The 24131-nt window shown below is 40.0% G+C and overlaps 1 protein-coding gene across 1 annotated transcript in view; it reads right to left on the bottom strand.

Annotated features, from left to right (window-relative positions):
• Nucleotides 1–19011, bottom strand: part of LOC111861729 (zwei Ig domain protein zig-8) — a 290427-nt gene extending 271416 nt beyond the window's left edge. The window contains exon 1 of the mRNA XM_023846531.2: nt 17908–19011. Within this exon, the coding sequence (XP_023702299.1) occupies nt 17908–17968 (61 nt within the window). The 5' untranslated portion in view covers nt 17969–19011. The remainder of the gene's footprint in view (nt 1–17907) is intronic.
• Between the last annotated feature and the right edge of the window lie 5120 nt (nt 19012–24131).

Genomic DNA, 24131 nt, shown 5'->3' on the forward strand with positions numbered 1-24131 from the left:
GCGGTCGTGACTGTGAGATAATAATATCTGAAACAACAAGATAAACAGAATCACATAGAACGTCTTGGAAAATATACATAAGTCTATATGCCTGTTCCTCTATGCTCAGAATCTGAATACATATTTTCCGGTGTAGACCTCCTTATCAGTAGCCTAATTACTATTCCCTGCTCACTGAAATGAACAGGTAGGCTGCATCGTAACACACGTTGCAACATTGTTCGCTAACTACAATAATGGCCCTTTGTTCCGTATACGCAAACAACTACAGCTGTTCTACAATAAACTGGTTACTCTAAAAGCTGTTATATCCAGTAAGTTGAAGTCTGTCCTTTCCTTCTTCTGGTAGTTTCAACGGAAATGTAGCTTATAATACAAACTGAATTCCACAGGAAGGTATTTGCGTTCTTTCTAGCTACTTCTTATAAAAGAAATGCCACAGGTCATAGGATGTAGTACAAGCTTCATGTGCCTGTCGTGTAGTATGGAATTAGGGGTTTCGGAAGATGTCGGCCAGCAACAAGGTTGTTACGTGGAATGTTATAGGCACAAATAAACAGACTCCCGTAGTACGCAGTAACTGAAAGTAAATTGAAATGTGGAACAGAATGATGAATACTGACCTCGAGAATAGGAGGTCAGTTTAAATCAGCAGATACATATTTGCGGATGTTTTAACGAGCGCTACAAATTGTGATGGATGCGCTTACAGAGCGCTCAGCTGCAAAGCTGTTTCACTCCACGGTGACGTAAATTTATAGTTGATGCGACAACGCGCTCCAACCTGCTACACCCACTTATTATTTACTGTGTTTATGTTTCAGTCTCCATTGTTAGCACGTCTGACTTTGCATTTGGCAGGCGCCCAGTTTGAATATTGGCTGGGAAAAGAATAACAAGCCCAGCCTCTCTTATGAGACATTCCATATTCTCATTGCGATGGCTATGAAGATTGCTGTTTTCCGGAATGTGACGCTCACGGTTCGCTAGATAGGAGCTTATATACACGGCGTCACAAGCCAGAAGACAGTAAATTAATTTTTTTTTTATTTTGCTAATTCAAATCAGTTCCTCTAGTAAACTGTCAGGATGACATTTGAAGAAAATCGTGTGTCCTTTCTTCCACTTCGCATCACAGTGGTCTAACTTTTACAGCTGACGGTATAATTTGAAACTCGGTGATACTAACTAATAACCAACTCCATGTAGGTGAATTATTCTTAAGAAGCTGCCAGTCCCTCAGCCATTCAAGAAATAGCTAACATTTTACGGAACCCGAAGTTTCATTACCGTATTCACAGGAACAGGCCACTGGTCCTTATCCTGCACTAGGTGAAGCCAGTCAGTACAGTTATCCTTTTTCTCTTAGTTCCATTTTAATATTGTCACGTATTTATGGGCGTGACTATTAGTAACTGGTTTGGATTGGATGACTGAATTTATAGCTCACTCCATTATAATCACTCATCACAATAATTTACAGTAACTCTCAGTACATCTTCAGCCGGATACGTCTTCCTTGACTGCCAAGGACTCGCTCTATACTGATTCTGATTTGATTCTGTTTTGTACTACTTATATAGTCTCGAGGCTGACCCGTAGAAAACACGTTCGTTGCCTAGCATTGGACGTCCTCTATTGTTGGTTGCGTATTTATTGCGAGTTTGTTTACCTAGTCTGCATGTCACAATATGTTCCCTTTATATCTGCGTCTTACTAGTGATCTCTTTCGTTCTGGGTTTCTCACAGAAACCCTACATGCATTCCTCTTCACCCAATCGTTCTGAATGCCCTGCCTATCTTATCTTCAATGTATTGATCATTCTAATTATGTTTGCTGAAGAGTACAGGTTATGAAGTTTCTGCAGCCTTCTATTATTTCCTTCTTCTTAGGTCCAAATATTTCCCTCAGCACCCTGCGTTCAGACACCCTTAGTACGCGTATATGTTCCTCTCTTAACGTGAGAGATCAAGTTTCACACCCATACAAGACTACAGGCAAAAATATACTTTTTATATTTTAAATTTTAATTTTTAGACAGCGGAGGAGAAAACAAAAGTTCTGAAATGAATACGATCCCTGTTACAGGTATGAATATCATCCGAATTTAATTTTCTCATGAATCAAATTTTGATTTATTGCTATCGTTCTCATATATTTGAAATTTTCCACGTTTTCAGAGGATCTGTTACATATATTTATGTAATGACGCTGTCCTTCGCTTTGGTGACGCGACATCAATACGCACTTAGTTTTCTGTGTCTCTCTCTACACCCACCTCCTTACTAGCGTCAAGTGGAGCTTCTATGTGTTTATGTGTGTATTTTGGTATCTATGTTACCCCTCAGTAGATTTACGTCATAGGCAGAGATTAGAAGCTGATGCGCCCCACTGAATTTCAATCCCAGCTGGTTTTCTTGGACTTTACTAATGACACATTCTAAAGCAACTTTGAAAAGCAATGGCGATAAAGCATCTCCTTGTTTTAGAATATTTAGAATATGAAACGTACCAGATAAGGACATGCGGTAGCGTAGTTAGTTGAGCACTAAACTACAAGCCTGGAGGTTGCGGGTTCGATTCTCTATGAGGCCACTGGATTTTTCAGTTGACCTAATCCTTCCAACCGCACTATGGTCCTGGAGTCGATTCAGACAATAACAGAAATGAGTACCAGGAATCTTCCTGGAGGTTAAGGGCTGACAATGTCACTGCCATTTCTAAATCGATTCTCTAGAAAATGTGAGAGCCTCGACGTTTCGCAATCCTACAGGCCTCCGCAGTCTGTTACAGGGATAAGTTTATCTTTGCCTTTACGTATAAGAGAAGTCTGCTACAGCGTTGTAAAATAACCTAATTAATCAAGTTATCCAAAATGGCGTTTAAAACATTAAGCCACAAATTAACACTTCAGTGCACAGTTTTATGCACATAATGAACACATAATATGAAGACAGCACCTGTCTGACCATCCACGTATTTCGTTCCAGAAACTTCTTAAAGGATTTAAATTAAAGTATGCATCAGAAGTCTACACTCTTAAGTTCTAAGTTTGAGAGCGATTTCTTAAACACAGCTAAGGCATTTAGACTATATATTAAATGATACTATTGCAGGATGACTGACAAATCATCCGCCGCTAGGTAACGACTCGATAAACACGCGGCCATTCATAGACAACAGTCTGCTTAGATGTCAAGAAACAACAGAGGTGCTGTTTGAAGTGCAGTCTTCTATGCAGACCTCCCTGATGCTATACACGTATGACGAGGGTCTCCAGGCGAATGAGGGAGTCAAACCTGGGGCTATAACCGGGCCACCATATTCCTGGGGGATATAAAAACGGGGGCCTAGCACTCCAGATTGGGGGAGTCTCGAATGTGAGACAGTAAAATATGCTCATGAGTCCAGCGGGACTCGGACCTCAGACTGCGCTGGCGAGGACCAGCAGCAATTGTAAACGAAAGACACATCCTCTCATCAGAGAGGACGTTAAGGAAGGACACTAACAGCAAGAGTTATTTTGGGAAATAACATTACTGGTCGTGATTCTCAAGGGGCTTGTCGTCAAGACGAACTAACTGATTGACGGTAAACCGCCAGTCGTAAAATAAATCTGACCCTAACTGAATAAGGAAGTCATGGCTAGGAGGCCATGAGTTGCGGTTCAGAGCGAGTTGCAAACCAGCCGCCATTCAGCGAGGATATGAGCAAGGAAGCTGAAGAATCTTCATTGTTAGCAACCGTAACTTAACAATGTCAAGTGAAGACATAGGAGCCTAGATGTTTGGAATAGTTATTTGTAGAGCTTTTAGATCCGTGAATCTGTTACATTACTTGTAGTTACGAGTTAGAAGTGTTCAGCAAATCCAATTACCTGTACAAAACTCGTGTACAGTCACTAACACATGAAAATATGAACAGAAAATACATTTTCCCTCTTCAGGAGCAAGATTTGCATCAGCAATGAATGAACCATCGGAATCAGTTACGTGGGGCCTATGTAATATAGCTAAGAATGTGCGTGGGAAGTATGTTTCGACACTTGTTCGAAACGTATTAATAATATTCCCACAGTTTAATCCAGTAAAATTCCATACTTAGAATTAAACTCTCATCTCTTCTTATATGAAATTAGAAAGAAATGTGTAAAAATGAATTCAGTTTCCAAACACTTCCTCAGAATCTAACTGGAGAATGCACATGACTGTAGGAAGTTCATTTCGTTCTTCACAAAGCACACTTGGATTCGGTTTTAGAAAGAAGAAGTCGTATATTTCAACGCCGGAGTAATTAAAATGTTAGTAAATTTGTTCAGTAACATTCGTTGCTTTGCTCTTTCGCTAGCTAAAACTGTGTACTCTTCTGGACACTAAGCTAACTTAATTAAGCATAATATAAAATCGAGCCCTGCATTTACCAGGCAAATTGCAAAATGACAAACATTGCATTATTTCCTCCCGAAATCCCACTGGTTTAATGAACTTCATATTCCAATTCTGTAAGCAAGGTGCTCTTCTGATAGCTGCGCATTTTGAAAAGTTAATTAAAACCTGATATTGTGAAAATGGTGTGTAAATTCCTTTCCATGCCTGAAACTTTGTTTTTGCTATTGTTGTTGTTGTTGTTTTTGTTGTTGTTTTTGTTTTTATTATCATCATCATTATCTTCGTCATTATAAAATAATAAAGAATTTAGCTGACATATTATTTATTCATTAGTTCCTGTACGTACGAAAACATCTCATAATTTTCGAAAAATAATCATAGTATCTTGTCGATAAGTTTTCTGTCCAAAATGGCTTAAAACAGGAAGATGTTTTAAAGCCATTGTTTTTCAACTATTCTTTAGAATATGCCATTAGGAAGGTCTAGGAAAACCAGGTGGACACATCACTTACTACTCTATGTTGATGACGTGAATCTACTGAGAAATAACAAAGATACCATTGAGAAAAACACAGAAACTTTAATTTGCACTAGTAAGGAGGTTGGTATAGAAGTAAGCATAGAGAAAACTAAGTATATATTGCTGTAACGTCACCATAATGCAGGATAAAACCGTGACGTAAAGACAGTCAACAGATGTTTTGAAAATGTGGCACACTTCAGATATTTGGGAACGACAGTAACAAATCGAAATTTGATTCACAGGAAATTGAGAGGAGATTCAGTTCGGGTAATGCATGCTACCATTCAGTTCAGGACCTTTTGTCTTCTCGTCTGCTGTCCAAAAATATAAATATTAAAATTTAAAAACGAACTCTAATATGTGTGATTTTGATCTGTATGATTATGCAATGAACTGAGTTGCCAATCAGAAACCCGTTTAGAGTCATTCTTAACACATGGCGGTACTCCCTCTTCTATTTAAACCATGTGTTCTAAAGCAAACATTCTACCCTTAGTGAGTCGTAAATAATATTTTGATGCGAATGTTTCAATACATCACAAATTTGTGCTGAAAATCAAAAACTTATCATATTACAACAAGCTAGTTTAAAACTGTCGCAGATGTTACATGAAAGCCAGTAAATTTCAGCCAAACAATGTGTAGAAATATATCTAGGCCCCGGGTGCGATTTGTCATTTAAGGAAAAATAATTTTCAATAGTGTAACGGAACTTAGTAACACCTTAAATCAGTTTATGTTCTCGTTACTTTGTTATTCGTGGAGACACCTAACGGCCATATCTAAGAAGCACAGAAATAAGATCTCTTCTACCACGAAGAACGCAAAGAATTTCTTCAGGTTCCGAATCGAGATCCAAGTGTCGTTGTAGTCGTCACGAAATAAATTGAAATCGAGCACATTGGCTCAGTGGTACATGTACCACTCTAATTCGAATTCCGGTTTCGGACCGGATATAGTAATACCTTCATTTCTCTTAGTCCCTCAAGTCCGCTCTGAAATATTACCTTCAAATAGCCCATAGCTTACTCCTCTAATATTCCTACTTCATAGTCATTTTGCAACTTCTCATTCGACACTAAATAGCCTTAGCAGCTGACATTGGACGTAAAATAGTGAATGAACCAAAATGTCTGAATTATTTAAAATAGTCCTTGAATACCGATCTGGCATCTGGAACGCAGGAGCAGATATGTTTCATGCTTTGCTTACTGAAGTTCCCTTGCAGCCAGTCCCCTGGCGTTTGCGAAATTGCAACACATTCTTGATGTCAAAGCAGACACCCGACCTTGACACTATCCACTGTTTATCGCGGGGAAAGCACCCAGACACCCGTTTAACTCAGGTTTATGTGAACCCGCAAACCATCCTGTAATTTCACTCGCCTCTGACGGAATCAAATCCTGGCCACCTGGCCATTAACTTCTAGGATGATTCAGAAAATGATTTTGAAAACAACTTACTAATTTTTTCATGTCTGCCTTCCGCTATAACATGGCCGAAGCAATGTAACAGGTCTGATTCAAATTCGGAGAGATCTACAGAATTTTGTCGGACTGATTAGATTTTTATTTAACTCGGCCACTTTAAGAATAGTTTTAATTGAGAACCCAAATTACCTACTGCTTAGACAACATTTCTTAAAGTCCTTCTAGACGACACGCAGTAACACGTTTACTACAAGATCTTAGCTTGAAAACCTAAAAAGTATAGACCACTTGATAGATCTAGACATATGTCAGAGAATAATATTAAAGTGCATCATACAGGAACAGAATATGAGAGTGTGGATTTGATTAATCCAAATCAGGACAGAGACTATTAGAAGGCTTTTGTGAGCAGGGAAGTGAACTATCAGGTTCCGTAAAGGACAGGAAATGTTTTAATCAGCTGCAAAACTAACAATTTCTCCAGTAGTACTTCGCTCGACGAAGGTTTCTTTATTGAGCCCTTTGATCAGATTTGATGAATACTGTAGGATAGACAGACAGCGTTCTCTGCTTCTCTGAAATTGCAAAATGAAACAAATGAAATGTAACAGAGGGAATATTTCATTAACCGGACCAAAAATGCAATATACGAATATTATTTTGATTCGCAAATAACACTCAAATAAATTTATTACCAATATTATTTGTGTTCTATACATGGATATGTGTCACAGAGACCTGCTAATATATGGACCCTCAGACTTACGTTACAGACAGAGGCTTTCAGTTTTGAATACTGATTAGAGAAACCGATTTATTCCCATGTAACATGGCTTCATCGAATTCTTGTGTCTGCGTATTATTAGCCAGCCACCAGAGAAGCCAGAAACCCTTGTACCAATGTCAGAAATGCAAGGCGTGTTAATAATGGAGTACACCAGTGTTTTAATGGGCACCTCCAATGGTTATTAGTGAGTGTAAATGAAAATTTACGAACTATTTATTTGTCGGGTCCCAGGTGAGTTCAAGCCGCCATTGTGTTCACACGTAGTAGCCTTGTTTTCCGTTCCACAATCGATTTCATGACGGCGTTAATCAAAAACAACGCTGTCTCTACTCTCTGCCCATTTCGTAGTTCATAAAACTAAAATCCCATGTTTTTGCTTACCTGCAAATTTTTACTGAATCATCCGTTAGCCTCCCTTCCTCTATGCGCCTGTTTTTTACACGATGCTTGAATTTCGTACCTCACCGGCCTGACTATATTGGTGATTAAAGGGCAGACAGAGAGAGAGAGAGAGCGGGGTAAATACTTAGCTGTCCCGGCCAAAGTGAATTTAATGTGTTGTTTTGGCAGACTCACGCATAGTTTTAAACTCATACGTAAAACCTTAACCTGTAATTATGTTGTTTGTGTTGTTTCCCTCACGTAACTCTACACTGTTCAATCTACAGAGTTATAACAGAGATGCATATCTAGGACATTAGTTCTGCTTAACTGAGGGTAATGGTGCACTTGCTCTCATGAGAACATAACATGTAGCAGCCTGACCCTAACGTGCTTGCAGTTAGAAAGGGAAAATTGTATAAGCTCTATGTAACGTGGGTCTATGTGACCAGTTTAACCCCTAAGATCAAGTTGAAAAATGACTTAACTACAGATTAATTCATATCTATTTGTGTAATTGTATAATTTTATTGTTATCAATTTTTCAACAGAATGTAACTGTTGATGGATCAATTAAATAATGGCATAGTTGGATATGCACAGTTTTTTCCCCCTTGGCACTACAGCCCCAGTGGGCCTAGGCCTACTTCCATGAACTTCTCTGTTCACTTCGGTGGCGCTTTCCCCAGGGATTAAGCGGCCAGAGTGGAAGCTGAACACTCACTTCCATCTAGTTCGAAGATCAGGAGTGGTGGAGCTATACCGCCAGTCCCCCCTTAATATTTTCATGCTGTGGTTCTTAATTAATTAAGAGCAGGGACAACTTTACTATTTACCATTACGACCAGAGGCGTTAAAGTGTCAAAGATCCAATCCTCCAAACCTTTTCATACATCCTGTCAACCGGAAGCTCTCTCAATATGTCTTTTTATTGGAGGGTGAGGTGTCTGACGTATTCAGGGCAGAGAGTTGTGTTCCTTCCAAACGTGTGACATTTCTCTCACTACGACACGTCCGCTGTTGAAACAATCCATCCATGTGTGTTTTTGCTCCGTACACAGAAACACAACACACGTCAAACACATACCGGAAGAGAGCAAAAATTTATCCCTACTTCGATTTAGAGTAAACATATTTTCCAAATCCAATTTTATGATTTTTCATACCTCATTGCTCTTGACGTTCAGTCATCATCAAAAAACAAATCCGTGGCCTGCAGTCCGCAAGCGAACTATAACGACCAAGGGAACGCCAACTTTAGCGGATAGAGGGTGTCGCATGGTCAGCGCAACGAATCCCCACGGAGTTAATCTTGGTTTTCCTAGACAGGAGCCGCTATTTCCTTGAATAGCTCCTCAATTATCATCACGAGACTGAGTGGACCCCGTTCCAGACCCACTACTACTAAGGATATCTGGTAGTGCCCGGAATCTAACCCGGACATCTGGATCTGTAAGCAGCAACTCTGACAACTGGACCACAGGGGCGGTCATATCGTCATAATCACCATCATAATACGTATTATGTCCAACGGTCTGTTTGACTCTCAGAATAGATTCATTTGACTGTCAACCTTCGTATTCTTCTTCAACCATTTTTCTCTTATTGAGGTTTGCACTCTAAAATAATTTTACATCATTTCAATATGGCGCCTCCTCCCAAAGCCACTGTTCCCTATTTAAAAAATCACATCCTGACAGATTCAGGCTTATACGTTTGCTTCGTTTAATTTTCAACGATTCTGACCCCTATTAAGAAATAGGCCTTTCAATCTTTTTTTCTTCCTTGGCACTACAGCCCCCGTGAGCCTAGGCCTTCCTCAATAAACTTCTCCGTTCACTTCGGTTTTTCTAGATCTTACATATCCGGTAGGACTCTTTGGGTGGGTGATCAGCTCGTCGGAAGGCCTCTACCTGTACACAAACACAGAAAAACGCGCACACACAAAAACTAAACATCCATGCCCTGAGTAGGATTCGAACCCACGATCCCGGTTTCCAAGCGAGCGAAGACAGTACATGCCTTAGACCGCTCGGCTACCGTGACCGGCTTTCAATCGTTTTAGAGAACTTTAATTAAATGTCTTTTAGAATTTCATTTTAAAATATGTTTTATCCTGACGTCCTGCATCGAATATTAATGAGGTGTTCTAATGAAGGAGGTTGAGAAGAGCGAGAAATTTAATATGCGCGAAAGACTGGAATTGATTACAGTATTTTAGTACGAAAGCCTCAAAGAAAGAAACAACCTAAGAGAACTAAGCATATATTGGAAATAATATTAAAACGGATCTTAAAGAAATATATTTCGATGTTGTGGACTGCTTTCATCTGGGTCACAAGAGCGACAAATGGTGTATTATTGTGAGCCTACAAGTGGCAATTTACTTCCATATAACATAACAATGAACCCCGGGCGAAGAACAACCTACAATGAGGGACGAAAACATAAAACATTGTAGAATTTTAAATTCAATGACAAGAGAGTTTTAAATAATTTTGAATTTGCTTACTTATTTACTTATGGAGCTGAGCCCTTCTTGAGGAGAAGCCAAATCTGCAGCTACTCAAGAATTTCCTAGCATTTTATCGAACCCGAAAGTTCATTACCGTGTTCACATATGATCCATATCCTGAGTCAGATCAATCAAATCCATACCATGTCATTCTATTATTCTGCGATCCATTTTAATATTGTCCAGCCACCTACGTCTTGGTCTTCCCAGTGGTCTCCTTCCTTCTGGTTTTCCCACCAATTTCCTATATGTATTCCTCTTCTCCCCATTCGTGCTACATGCCCTGCCCATTTCATTCTCCATGACTTCCTCGTTCGAATTATACTTGGAGAAGAGTACAAGTTATGAAGCTCCTCATTATGCATTTTTCTCCAATCTCCTGTCACTTCATCTCTCTTCGGTCCACATATTCTCTTCAACACTCTGTTCTCAAAAACCCTCAGTCTATGTTATTCCCTTAATGTCAGAGACCAAGTTTCACACCCATACAGAACCACAGACATAATTATTATTTTGTATATTCTGATTTTTATATGTTTGGATAGCAGACGAGAAGACAGTAGGTTCTGTTGTGCATTTTTGTAACAAGGATATTTTATGCGGTGAGGAGTTATAGCTCCACGCCCAACCCCCAAGCTTGAAGATCACCTCTTGTTGGCTGTCAGCGACTGCTTATTCAATATATTCGCACCTTCCATGGAAGGTGTCTTCTACATCCGCAACCTAAGGACGCGCCAATTCGTGGTGACAAGAGGCCTACCTAACATAAAAAATGTTTAAATTAGAAAAATTCTCACAAACTTCGTGGCGATTGAATGTGTTGTATGATTGTGATGAGTAACACTGATATGGATCCATATTAAGATAGGTCAATAACAAGGAACATATTTGATTAGACTGCCTGAAGATGGTACCATATGCGGACCGAAACCTGTAGCAACTATCAAAGAAAACCAGTGTGAGCAGTTCGATTGGTTTATTTTTATTTTTATTGTTGTGTTACGGCCAGATACCACGAATGCTAACTTCAACACTTCCTTCCTTAAATAAAGATTTTTTGCTGTAGGCGTATGTCTAAATTTGTTTCTGTGTAGTATTATATTGTGACACATAGGCCTTTTCTATATAGCAATAGAGGGATGTCTGTAAACATTCTCACGGCAACGAATACAGACGATAGAAGAATTGTCGTTTCTATGAGACGGGCGGTAAACACCCCCTTAAGAAGGTGACAAAAAAAAAAAAAAAAAAGGGAACTGTGTATTCTATGTGGTCCGCGGCAAGCAAACGCACAGAACAGTAGGACATCTATTGTCAGTCAACGAAACTGTGAACACGCATTCTTAACAAAAGAAAGCGGTGTTTTCCATGGGATCCATGCAGAGGAGTTATCTTGAAGACAATCGGCTCCACGAGTAAGTCAGTTCTCGGTAGGAGATAACCATTGCAAGTTCGTGTAGAAGAAGAATTAGATGTCCTGTGAAGACCTGAAGTGTGATTTGAAGGCTTTATGTGTGCTGTAGTGCCGTGATACCTGGAGTGTGGCAGTTATAGTTCCTATTTTAAAGCCCTTTGCCAGGAAATAAATACGGGAAATTTTGCAGAGGAGTAGCCATTGTTCAGATCTGTTACCTAGCAATGACTAGTGTAAGCAAATATAGAAGACTGTATTTATGTGTTACAATTACAGTAACCTTGGAAGTATTATAATTAATTGTAATTAATACCTGTAAGTGGTCGTGAACGGAGAAGTTCACTGGGGCTGTAGTGCCAAGGGGGGAAAAGAACCCTGTAAGTGGTCAGTAAATCCAATTACCAATCCGAACCCCGCCTTTGCTCACTGAAACACGTGTCAATATTTTTATTCCATTCTAAATATACTTAACCGGCAGACACCACAAACAACAAGTTTACCACACAAAAATATAAATTCAGAAAAGTAAATACCATTTTTTTAACACTGGACCAGTGAAGAAAAACGTATTCAATTATACTCGTACGTTTACCTGTTACTTCGAGTTTTCTATGAAAACTTGCACTTCGATTTTCTGTCAGCATTCGGTAAATACAATGGAAATTATATACATACTTTTTAAGTTTTCTACATGTTACTTCATCAGGACTAAAATCAGTAGATATTAATGGCTTATTAGAGTGTATTTCAACCTGCTTGACTTCATTATTCCAAGTAGATATACATTTAATAACTGATGAGGGCAATTTTCAGTCTATTGAGGTTATTATGCAAATTCGTAAGTACGTTTATAGCTCATCCAGTCTCATCGTGCCAAGTTTGTTTGCGGCTGGTATACGCTTAGCCCCAATACGAACATAAATGCAAGATAAAAACACTAATAAATATCTTTCCGTAAAGTTTGAACTGCCGGTCACAGTAGCCGAGCGGTCTAAGGCATGCACTGTCTTCGCTCGCTCTGAAGCCGGGATTGTGGGTTCGAATCCCACTCTGGACATGTGTGTTTGTGTGCGTTTTTCTATGTTTGTGTAGAGGTAGAGGCCCTGCGACGAGCTGATCACCCGCCCAAGGAGTCCTACCATATGTCTAAGATCTAGTAAAACCGAAGTGAAACGGAGAGTTTCATCGAGGCAGGCCTAGGTCCACTGGGGCTGTAGTGCCAAAAAAAAAGAAAAGAAGTTTGAACTACTTATTTATCTCTTTGTGTTCAAAATACTTATTGTAACTTTTAACATGTATATATAAACATGCATAAAGTTTACTTTGTACTTCAAGACATTCTCTGAATGGAGGTCTCATGCAAAATCCCTTCGTTTCCAATTTTAATATTGTTTTAGGAATTGCAGAAAAATGTATATTTTAATTAAGGCCATGGAGCACAGTACTTTTTGGGAAGACGAAAATTATCCAGGTATACAAGAAATTTCTTGCCTTCTGTGGAAACTGAATATTCATGTTCGTGTTTTCGAGAGCCCGTCACTGGACTGTATCTTGAGCCAGATGAATCCAGCCCACATTCTCACTCCTTGTTTCTCTTACATTATTTTCGTATAAGGTAAAGGAAACCGTAACAATTCTCGGCTGAATATTAGCACATGTTTTTTAATTTGTTCCAATATTCTTCAGTTGTCTTGCCAAATTACTAGTGATATTTTCTATAGCTTAGTATTAATTACTCAACTTCAGCGTTAAATTACTTTAGTTTTGGAATCCGATTATTAAAATTACACACGCACACACATGTGAATTTGAACTAGGAGGAGAACGTAGCAATGGTTTATATTAAAATATATATTTTCCTGGTATTCGTTGGTGGTACTAGGGAGAAACACGGAACGACCCCATCTAAGTTGTCAATTGGCTTAAAACTCACTCAGTTGCCTGGAGTACGCCTTACAGAGGGCCTTTGATTTAAAAACGGAAACAAATTACCAGTAAACCCGAGATATACACAAGTAGTATTTCATAAGCACGCGACCTAAGGTTAAACCACCGATTTGCTTAATCAAGTACCTGAATATTGTCTACACCAGAAGAAATGACGGTAATGACGTCATTATTTGGCGGCTAGAGTCTCGTTTGCGAAAACGAGGTATACTGCTTGAAGGTACGATTGACGTCAGAGAAGGAGACCCGCCTCTCGTCTTGACATTTAGGCTGCATGTCTCCTGAGTTAGGACAACCAAACAGTGGCTGGAATTCAAAGTGCGTTTGTCTCAATTGAGTGTCGGAACTCTGCCGGGAGCTGTGTGTTGAGAGATGGCAAGGGTTTGTCTCTGTTGCGCAACAGGCATACCAATAAACGCGAAGTACAGGGGTCACGCCTACCTCCAAAACGTAACTCCTCTGCGCGCATAAGTGTCCTTGAATCTTACTTTAAGAACGGAGAAACTACATTATAGTTCCACCCCTAACTGTTGGAGAATGGAAATCATTATATCTTCAATTTTTCTCTCATTCCTGCTTTCCTTTTCTTCAAATTTTCTTTTTTATTTTTTGCTTTCCTTATTTCTCTCATTAGTCTTTTTTCTTCTTCCTTACTTTCATCTTTTATTTATCTATTCGATTATTTAATTCTATCTATCTATCTATCCATCCATCCATCTACCTATCTATCCATCTATGTATCTACCCATCCACCTATCGATCTATTCATCTGTCTATCTATTTATCTGTATCTCTGTCTGTCTGTGTCTGTCTGTCTTGATCTCTCTTGGGCTATTGCTGTGCTTTTATGAATATGTAATCGTCAATCTGTAAACGCAGTTCGTTTCAGTTAACTGAAATAAAAGAATAAATTACATTACATGCATGAAAGCTATTATAACTCTCTAATTTTGTATGCAAGAAACTGGTAATTACATTTGCACTTGAGTTTTCATAAAACTTTTGAATTAATATATTAAACTGCAGCGAGTTCTCTCATCAGCCCGTAGCAATTAGAGCACCGGTAAATTATAATGAAACAGCAAGGGAATTGTACGCAGGCTGAGGTGACATGTCTGTCATTATCTTTCTTATTCTACTTTATAATTACTGATATTCTCTGTGACATTTAAGTGTCACAGCCGTAACTGTGAAGCGGCATATTCTCGTAGAAGTTCACTGATGTTTTGAAGAAACTAATAGACTAGAGGCCAAATGTCAGAAGATATTACTCCTCAGTGTTACTTTATATTGTAGCAGAGCTCTCTTAATCTATTACACGTATTTTCTAAAACTCCCAGCTTTAAACTGTGATTATATCAATTTAGCATTTAACCTGTACTCATTTAATTTACATTTTAGATGCATATGTCGTCCTTACAATTGTCCAGTCCACTTACCACAATTCTTTCCTCGCAGTTCTACTAACGAGTTTCGTGTACCAGCCTGTCCGTCCATTAAAACCCTGTTTCAAGTACTGACACAAGTATTACAGGCACAAGTAGGAAGATATTTTTGAAATTCGGATTGTATATGACGACATTAGATTCCATCGCATTGTGGCACTTCTTACATCTGTCTTCGGTAATACCAACATCGCGGACCGACAAATTCCAGCTCAGGACATTTACCTCTAAAAACTGCATGCAGTAGGGTACTGAAGAAATTAATAATCCTTCATCTATTCAGGAAATTCCGAACAATTTTGGAACCCGAATGTTCGTTGTAGCAGTCATGTGACATCCTTCGGGCCCTATCCTAAACCAGTTGAATCTGGTACGTATCCTCACGTGTTTCTTTATGATTTATTTTAATATTATTTACATATCTGCTTTAGGTCTCCCCTGTGGTTTCCAGCATCCAGTTTATCCTGTTAAAAGTTTGGAAGTATTTTTCATATTTCCCGTGCCTCTTACATGCCACGTCCATCTCAGCCCCTTAATTTAATTTCATGACTATAATTCGTAGAGGAATTCTGTGAACAGTAATGAAGTTTTGGGTTCCACAAAATGCGTGGATTTTTTTGACTAGCTGAGCTACTTTCATTTTCTCAATACTGACTCTGCTTCATGGAATTTATTAGTAGCTAATGCGGAATCTATGTAGCTTACAAACATAAATATTAGTTACAAGTGGGGAGACATGTGAGGAACAGATCACAGCCAATTTTAAAGGAATTTTCCAAATTTTCATTACAGAAAAACTCCTGAAGGAAAGTCAGAAAACGTGATTTCCTGCCGGGACTGAATAAGGTCTGCAGAGTGCGTGTGAACATTTTCATGTCCTCTCTCCGGGAGGGAAGTTAAAATGGTTGCACAATTTATTAAAATAGACAGTTACTGCCTCCCTCCATCGAAAGATAGAGCGCGTCAACCCTGGCCATTAACATGACTGGGCCCGTAATTACATCACTAAAATTTTGTTCTCTATTTGCATGCCAGTGGTGTGTAACATGAAGGTACGTTACGGTGTTAACAACTCTGACCTCTATTGTAACAACACACGGCTGGAGAAGTGCTCTGTTACGAGGCGACGTGCACAGGAATCTAAATGCTTTCCCTCGTCCTTCATTGGTTTTAATGGTCATATAATTCAGAGTAAAACTATATGTATATACAATCACGGCGTAGGCCCTTTTTCCAATTATTTTTCCAGGGTTAAGATTGGTCTTTCCATTGAATTTTGCATATTTCTGCCTTTCTTTTCCTATCAGCTTATGTGAAAACAATTAATAGAAGATTAAGTATAGATACATCCTCACGACATGTTCCAGCCATATAGATATATAGCTGTCAATGTCTTACAGGTATTTGCTATATTTATTTAGTCATATTTCCTCCTTCTCTTCGTGATAATTTAATGAGTATGCAGCCAATGCCATCAAATTTATCTGTTTATGACTGTACAGCCCTTGTGAAACTGGGCAGCCTTTTCAGTTTCCTAATCTATACACAGTCGATAGGACTCCTTGGACAGGGGATCAGCCCGTCGCAAGGCCGCTGCCTACACACAGAACAACACAAACACAGAATAAACGCATATAGACATTCATGCCTTGAGTGGAATTCGAACCCACGACCCTAGTATTCGAGCGGGCGAAGGCGATTCGTGCCTTAGACCGCGCGGCTACTGTGATCGGCATGATATCAAATTTATTGTTTAAAATTCTAAGCGGCAACGAAACAATACACTCTGTAAATGTCACGAGTTGTCATATATTCAGTACATACACACAACACAGAAAAATATTTCCAATAGAACTTACAGACATTAAGAATATGCAGTATGCAAAACGGATCTATCTGTACCTTTGACAAGCGAACTTAGAACATTTTTCACTAGAAGCGATTTGAACTCATTATGGTTTACAGGGACGGATACAAAGAAGGGGGAAATTTTCCTGGCAAAGTTTAATATAGACACTCCACTCTAAATGTAATGTCAAACCATTAAATTAATTTAGAAAAGAAACATATTGAAGACGCTCGGACTTACATATACACACGACATCCACATAACGCCTTCATTTTGTCCACCAAAGGCAAAATACACACAGTAAAATTGAATTATAACTCTGCAGTCTTCGTACAAGTTTCCTATGAACTAAATCTTGACTCTGATATAATAATTATTATTAATTTATTTTTAATTATTATTTATTAGTTTTAATGGTAACCATAATACCCAAAGTGGTCCTATATGAGAAGAGCATACGAAGAAGACTATTTGATCCCAGGAGAGAGGAAGTGAGAAGAACTTGGGGAAATAGCGCAATAGTCCTATTAAATTTACACCAGTAGGATTCTGATTTTCAAAGTTATTCTGTTCCTGACTTCCCGCCTCGGACACTCCACTACCGAATCAGCCTTACCGCCTTACAATATGGACGCCGCTATTATGAGAAGCAGCGCTAAAACCATATTTTTCTTTGTCTGGATCTTCAGACAATGAAACCGTCAATTCCCACAAAAATGTAGGGATGTAACGATCTTGAATACTCTCTTGAGTGCTTTTAAACTCACATTAAACAGCACATCCTTATGATTCTGACAGAAAAAAAAAGTGGGAGCATAATTAAAATATAATACACAAAAAACATTTTGTCTAAATCAGCATCACAAATCATGCTGTGGTGTTACTTGGTCTTTTGCAGAGTACTTAATATCAAGGAGATATTCCGTGTGTTAGCTGAAGTACCATGTCACTTATTGCCAAAAAAATCGAATGACTGTAGGACTTAAACTATTGTGAATCCATGTAAGATTTGATTCCCACGTATAAATTCTGGTTAGCTCACGTTTTAGCAGGCAGTTTTACCCACGTGCAACTCCACTAAACTAAGAAATTCTGCGACCTACTGCTCTTCCTTCATACCATTTAAAAGAGTGCATGTTTAAGGTTTAATGCCCTTATCCGAACGAAACTTGCTTATGAAATTCTCATTATTCTGTGGATAATTACTGGGTGAACACATAGCCGTACCTGTTAAAATGATGAGGGTTAACAGTGCCAGAGGCCTCAACAGTCCACCGATGTCGGCCATAGTATCACCACTGGTGCAGTACTCAACTGTTTACTTCAAACACACATAATTCAGTTAATTAACTAATTTGTTTCAGTCACGCGTCATGTTTTCCGTCTCGCTTCGTAGGATCATATCCACTTATTTTACTGATTTTCCAAATTCATTGCACGTTTCTCTTTCATCAACACGTACTGCAGTAAAGATACACAGTTCCACTAGCATTTAAATGTTTTGTGAGTATTACACGTTTCTAATTTAAATGCTTTGTAAATATAATTTGAAGTAATAGTCCTTGATCATAAATAGTCTCTAAAACTACGTAAAAAAATCAAAATATCCTACACTTAAACTGTCAAAGTAGGCGAAACATGAAGTTTAACTTGTACGTGTAGTGTTTGAGACACAAGACACCGTCCTAGCATCAGGGCTGTTCATTAACTGCAGATATGCAGCCACAGTCACATTGTCCCAATGAAACAACACACTCAGCGCAGTGGCTTCACAGCGCTTTGTGCTAATATCGTGTGCATTTCAATTGCTCTGTAGTCCTGATGAGAATGATGACATCAATTCTTGGCCCCCACTCCCCGCTAGCAGTCTGTTATCTGCGAATAAGACGTGCAACACACACATGAAGTTAAGAGAGTCAGTCGTGAAGTGCACAACGCAATTTCAGACGGCAGCCACCCTCAGATCATCACTTCTACTTGTCCACCAACTGCAGATGCAAAGTCGAACCAAAATATTTCAAGCCAAAGTATGCATGGAATTCTCGGTTATTCACGCAGCAATGATTAATTTTCTGTATTCTAGTCGATAACATGTGCATTGATGAATGTTTTGTCGAAATCGATAAAGGGATCCACACGAATTAAAAACTTAATTAAACGAGGGGGGGATTAAATAATGCACACAATACTGCATTCCACTCCGGTAGGCGTGGGTTTCAGTACCCCGGGCATGGCGCGCCAGCCAGCCAGCCAGCACACTCGAGCTTCTGGTGGTATGATAGTGACGACGCCAGAACCAACTCTCCCTCTGACCCGACTGGCACTGCGCACCGCACAGCGACGCTCAATACGCTGAGCTCCCCCGTGCAGGGCACCCCGCCAGCCCGCCGCAAGGAGTGTCTGCACACAACCTCACCGCCACCAACACATCACATTTTCTCGAGCTTGTTGACAACGCGATTTTTTATGCCAGTATTACCGCCAGTCCACCCCAGAGTGGCGAAGCGATTGTATCATTACTTGGTGCGGAGTAAAAACAAAACAGAGGCGGTAACCACCGTCCAAACTCAGAATATTTCCACTTATCGATTCATACTGTGAATCGTATCTGTTATACAGAAGAGTATAATAAGCAATACCCCCTCCTGTTCCGCTTTTCGTATTTGCTTGAACAGAGTTCTGAGCTACCCAGTATCGTGCACGGTGAGTTTCATAGACACTCCAGCCTGTTCCACTTAAAATAGAGAGCTGTTAATCGCATCTATCTACATATGCAAGTTCACGCGAATGTTATATTTGGAGTCGGAAAGGGGAGACGATGCTGAAACAGACACACTGTTTGCCGAGTCACGTTTTTATTTTTCCGGAAACCGTAAAACAATACTTCAGGCTATAAACGGGATCACTGTCTACAGCCCTCAGCAAGGAACTGAGTCTATATCTTTCTGCACATTGTCCATTCTTCCTTGCATACAGGGTCTCCGTCTTTGGTTATTTATTCGGTTACCTTGGGGAACTATAGGGCCGGTCAGTTCCGAATGATATATGCCTGGCTATGGTTAACATAAAGGCAAGCATGTCGATGAATGATGCCATGGGGCGCCACGCATAATGGGTCGTATAGACCCGTTGCTAGGCAGGGATCTCGAAGCAAACAACGGGAAGTCGGCCGTTGCTCTGCAACAGCGGCAAGCACGCCCCTACAACAATAGAGTTATTGCTCGGTAAACACGTTCCCGTGGCAACGGTTACGCATGGAATGAGAGAAACATGGCGTTGTCTACGCTGTATGTGCCAGGAAGTAGTAAAAAGGAAAGAATTGAGGCAACCGGTCAGTTGAGTTCTGCACGGGAGGCTGTGAAGCTAAAACTGAGTGCGTGAAACTTAAGAATCCCCACTGATAGAAGCCTCTGTTAGGGAAATGTTGATAAAGACACAGTAGGCTGGATAAAGGTTTAGTGGGTGCTGTGGTGATTTGTCAAGTGTTGAGATCGGCGATAGCCCCGTAGTAGCTGTGTTTGTAGTTCCGAGTGGCGTGTATAAGTGTCAATAAATTCATTTACCAATCCATGCCCCTTCTATAGTGACACACCTAAGTCGTGACAACAAATTACTCTCCTGATTCTGGTACAGATTCGAACACAGTACCTATCAGAAGAAAGCATAAGACGCTATAATTAAAGTATTGTGCTCGAAAATGTGCCTGGATCCAGCAGAAGCGGTATAAAGCCTATCTTATCTTGCTACAAGTTTCACATTCAACTGGTACACTCTGTTATAAACGAGGGACTGGAGACAGAGCCATAACTTTGTAACCACGAAGTTACTTATACAGAAAATACCAATGTAAAATGTAGATTAAATTGTCCTAAAGTTTAGCATAAAATTTTTGTTCTGATTACAGGAAGCAGTGGTTACATATTTCAATGTAATATCCCAGCATTCGCCCACAGAGACTGAGGAAAAGCATGAAATATCTCGCATAAGAGAGCCGTAGTACGATCTAAATTCGAATTATGTTATCTCGAAATGAGTCTGGAATATTACATCATATATCAGCTGGTTTAAATTTGTGTAATTTGTTACCAATCGGGAATAACAAATTCAGTTGACCATTGACCAGCTTTGTACACTTGGATTCCACGTTGCTAATGAGGAGTACTTTGAACGAAATAGTAATTTTATCATTTATAATCTCCGTCTGATTTTCTATGGCTCTACAGTCCTTTGTTGGGTCTTGGATGTTTTTTTCAGTTTCTTGATCTTTTTACACAGTCTGTAGGACTCCTTGGACGAGGGATCAGCCCGTCGCAAGGCCGCGACACATACATGCCTCAAATGGGATTCGAACCCACGGCCCCAGCGTTCGAGCGATTGAAGGCAGTTCACGAAATAGACATCGCAGCACTGAGATTCGTTATTTCCAATCTCCACTGGCCATAATAAATCTTCCATCTCAGTGGAACTTGAATTTAGGCAACAGGATAGAGTTTATTTGGATACGGCCCCTCTAAATCAATATTTTCAGAAGCTGATCCAATTTTGTATTATGTACCCCTTAATCACCTGTTTGCCTCGGGGCTCGCAGACATGTGGTTTCAGAATTTCGAAACTAATGGAATACGTAAAATATTAATTGCTCTGCATCGAGCGAACGATGCCACACAGATGCCGACTGTAGTGCAATTAAAACTTGTCGGTTAGCTTTTTTTGCAACATCGTTTTCGGACCGACAGGTTGAGATAAAACAAATTCAAGAATCACTCAGCTTCCATACTGAAATTTGCTATGTGGACAGAACAGACAGACCTACGCAGCATTTTAAATTTTGTTTACATCATCTTATTCATGTCTTTGTATGCTCAGCCGTTGAAGTGGTTCATGCAATTTTGATCTTCAAACAAGGCTATTAAATGTTGGTTTGCGCTTTATGCTCAACTGTACTACTGTGAATTTAGACATATCAGTCCACTAAGAGGACTACAAACAATTTCATTCGTTCTCTTCAAAGCCGTGAACAAATCTCCGCGCCACTCAAGAATAGCAAGATACATTCAGACTACAAGCGCGTTCAAGTACTACTGCGGTTTGTGCAGTCTTTTTGTCCTTAATTGCCTCTCATTTTGAGAATATTATTGTACTTTTTGGATATTTAACGACGTTATTTGCAGATGTAAAATGTAAATATTATCGTTTTAATTCTATTTAAGTATTTATTGCTTATTTAACGACGCTGTTGACTTCTGTTTATATAGCACAGTACGGTAAGATGATTCCTCCCAAAGGTGTCTCCACCTTGTCGTGGTGGTGGGGCTTGCGTCACTCTGTGACCTGGAGAGCTATGCCGGCGGTAGTTTAACTTCAGCAGGGTCACCCATGCCGGAAAGGTCAAAGGATAGAGCCCAGACTAAGAGAGATACCCTGGTCTTCCAGGTGTGGGGTTTGACATGATGCTAACAACCTCATCCTGTAAAAAGAATTTTGTTCAGAAACCTAACAACCAGCCTCGGGTCATCATGCGTGTGTCCATTCCTACGGTAGCACGCATTGGCTGTGGAGACTGGTTGTAGAGGAGGCCAAGGCTCACCTAGGGCTGTAGCGCCGAGTGGTAGGTAGGTAGGTAGGTAAGATGATTAGTGAATAATTCATTGGAAAGAATGTGGAAGGAAATGGCCGTATCTTTATTTTAGGCACAATTGCAGCAACATTTGTCTATGGGAACTGTAGAAGTCCACAGAAAGTCTATGTGCGGATAGTCTATGCCCTGGCCGAGATTCGAATTAGGCACCTCTTTAAAGAAGACGTAGTCGTTTACTTCAAGGTACTGTTCTGACTTGCGTGTACAAATTAACATAACAGCAGTGATCTGTAAGTCAGCAGGGATTCCAACAATTTACATCCATAATGCAAGTTAGAAGTGTTACGTCTCAAGCCAACTTGCTGGGTAAAACACTGTCACACGTGTTAGTGACTATAGACGGGGTTTGGATTTGTGAATAGGTCTATTGACCACTTAGATGCCGTAGCTACAAATAGCACTATTGCTGATTTCCACACTATAAGTCTTCTCAGTCTGCTATCATTAGTCTTTACTTGGTAACAGCTCTCAACAATGGCCATTCCTCTACAATGTTTTTCTAGATGATCTTATCAATTGAGATTCTTCAGCTTCCGTTGCCAGCTGGTTAACATTCTACAACAGATCCTTCAACTCAACTATAGCGCCAATTTTCTTCAAGATAACTCCTCGGCACGGACGACGCAGAAAACACAGCCTCTCAATAGCTGAGGAGGCGTGTTTACTGTTGCGTTGCATAGCAAAGGACGCGTCGCAGATCACATTGAAAACGCCGCTCTTCTATTGTTGAGTGCGTATTCATTTCTGCGAGAACGTATTTACCGAGCCGTTGCTTAGAAACGGGGTTGCATAACCTCGTTGTTCTCTTGTTGCTTGCGTGTATGTTGCGGGCGTTACCTAGCAACGGCCGTTGTTTACAGAGTCGCCGTTTAACAACGAGTCTATACGTCACAGTATCGTAATAAACGGGGAANACTATAGCGCCAATTTTCTTCAAGATAACTTCTCGGCACGGACGACGCAGAAAACACAGCCTCTCAATAGCTGAGGAGGCGTGTTTACTGTTGCGTTGCATAGCAAAGGACGCGTCGCAGATCACATTGAAAACGCCGCTCTTCTATTGTTGAGTGCGTATTCATTTCTGCGAGAACGTATTTACCGAGCCGTTGCTTAGAAACGGGGTTGCATAACCTCGTTGTTCTCTTGTTGCTTGCGTGTATGTTGCGGGCGTTACCTAGCAACGGCCGTTGTTTACAGAGTCGCCGTTTAACAACGAGTCTATACGTCACAGTATGGTAATAAACGGGGAATAGGTTAGTATTTGAAGGAAGGAGGACTTAGTCTAATCCAAAGCACTGCCTTGGCTTTTGTCTGAAAATATCGAATACAACTGCGTTAGCCAGTAACACGGCAGAGATTCGATAAGGCACCTTCAGAATAAAACGTCTAGAGCAGTACCGTTAGAGCAGTCATCAGCAACAGACCCACAAATATCGCAGTAGAGCTGTTCGTACTTCGGAGGTTCCAGGATTTGCTTTCTTTCTTCCCTCCAGGTGAAAGACGGAATAATACGAATGGCATGATAAATGCGATTCACAATCTGTAAAGGATATGAAAGGAATCAGTTGTCGCCTGTTTCATTTATATTTTGTCGGAACTCGAGACAACCGGTTCCTTCCACAACCTTCAGAGATTGTAAATCGCATTTATCATGCCATTTGACGCTGTATAAACCCAGCAGTTCAGGTATCATCTTGAAATGACGTAAGATACAGAAGTAGATTTAAGGCACTGCAGGAAATATCTGAAAGCTGTACATATTTTACGTTGTACGCACACAGAATGAAGGCTTTAGGTATGTGTGTAAGAGACA

This window comes from Cryptotermes secundus, unplaced genomic scaffold (genome assembly GCF_002891405.2).
Source record: "Cryptotermes secundus unplaced genomic scaffold, Csec_1.0 scaffold309, whole genome shotgun sequence".
NCBI lineage: Eukaryota > Metazoa > Arthropoda > Insecta > Blattodea > Kalotermitidae > Cryptotermes > Cryptotermes secundus.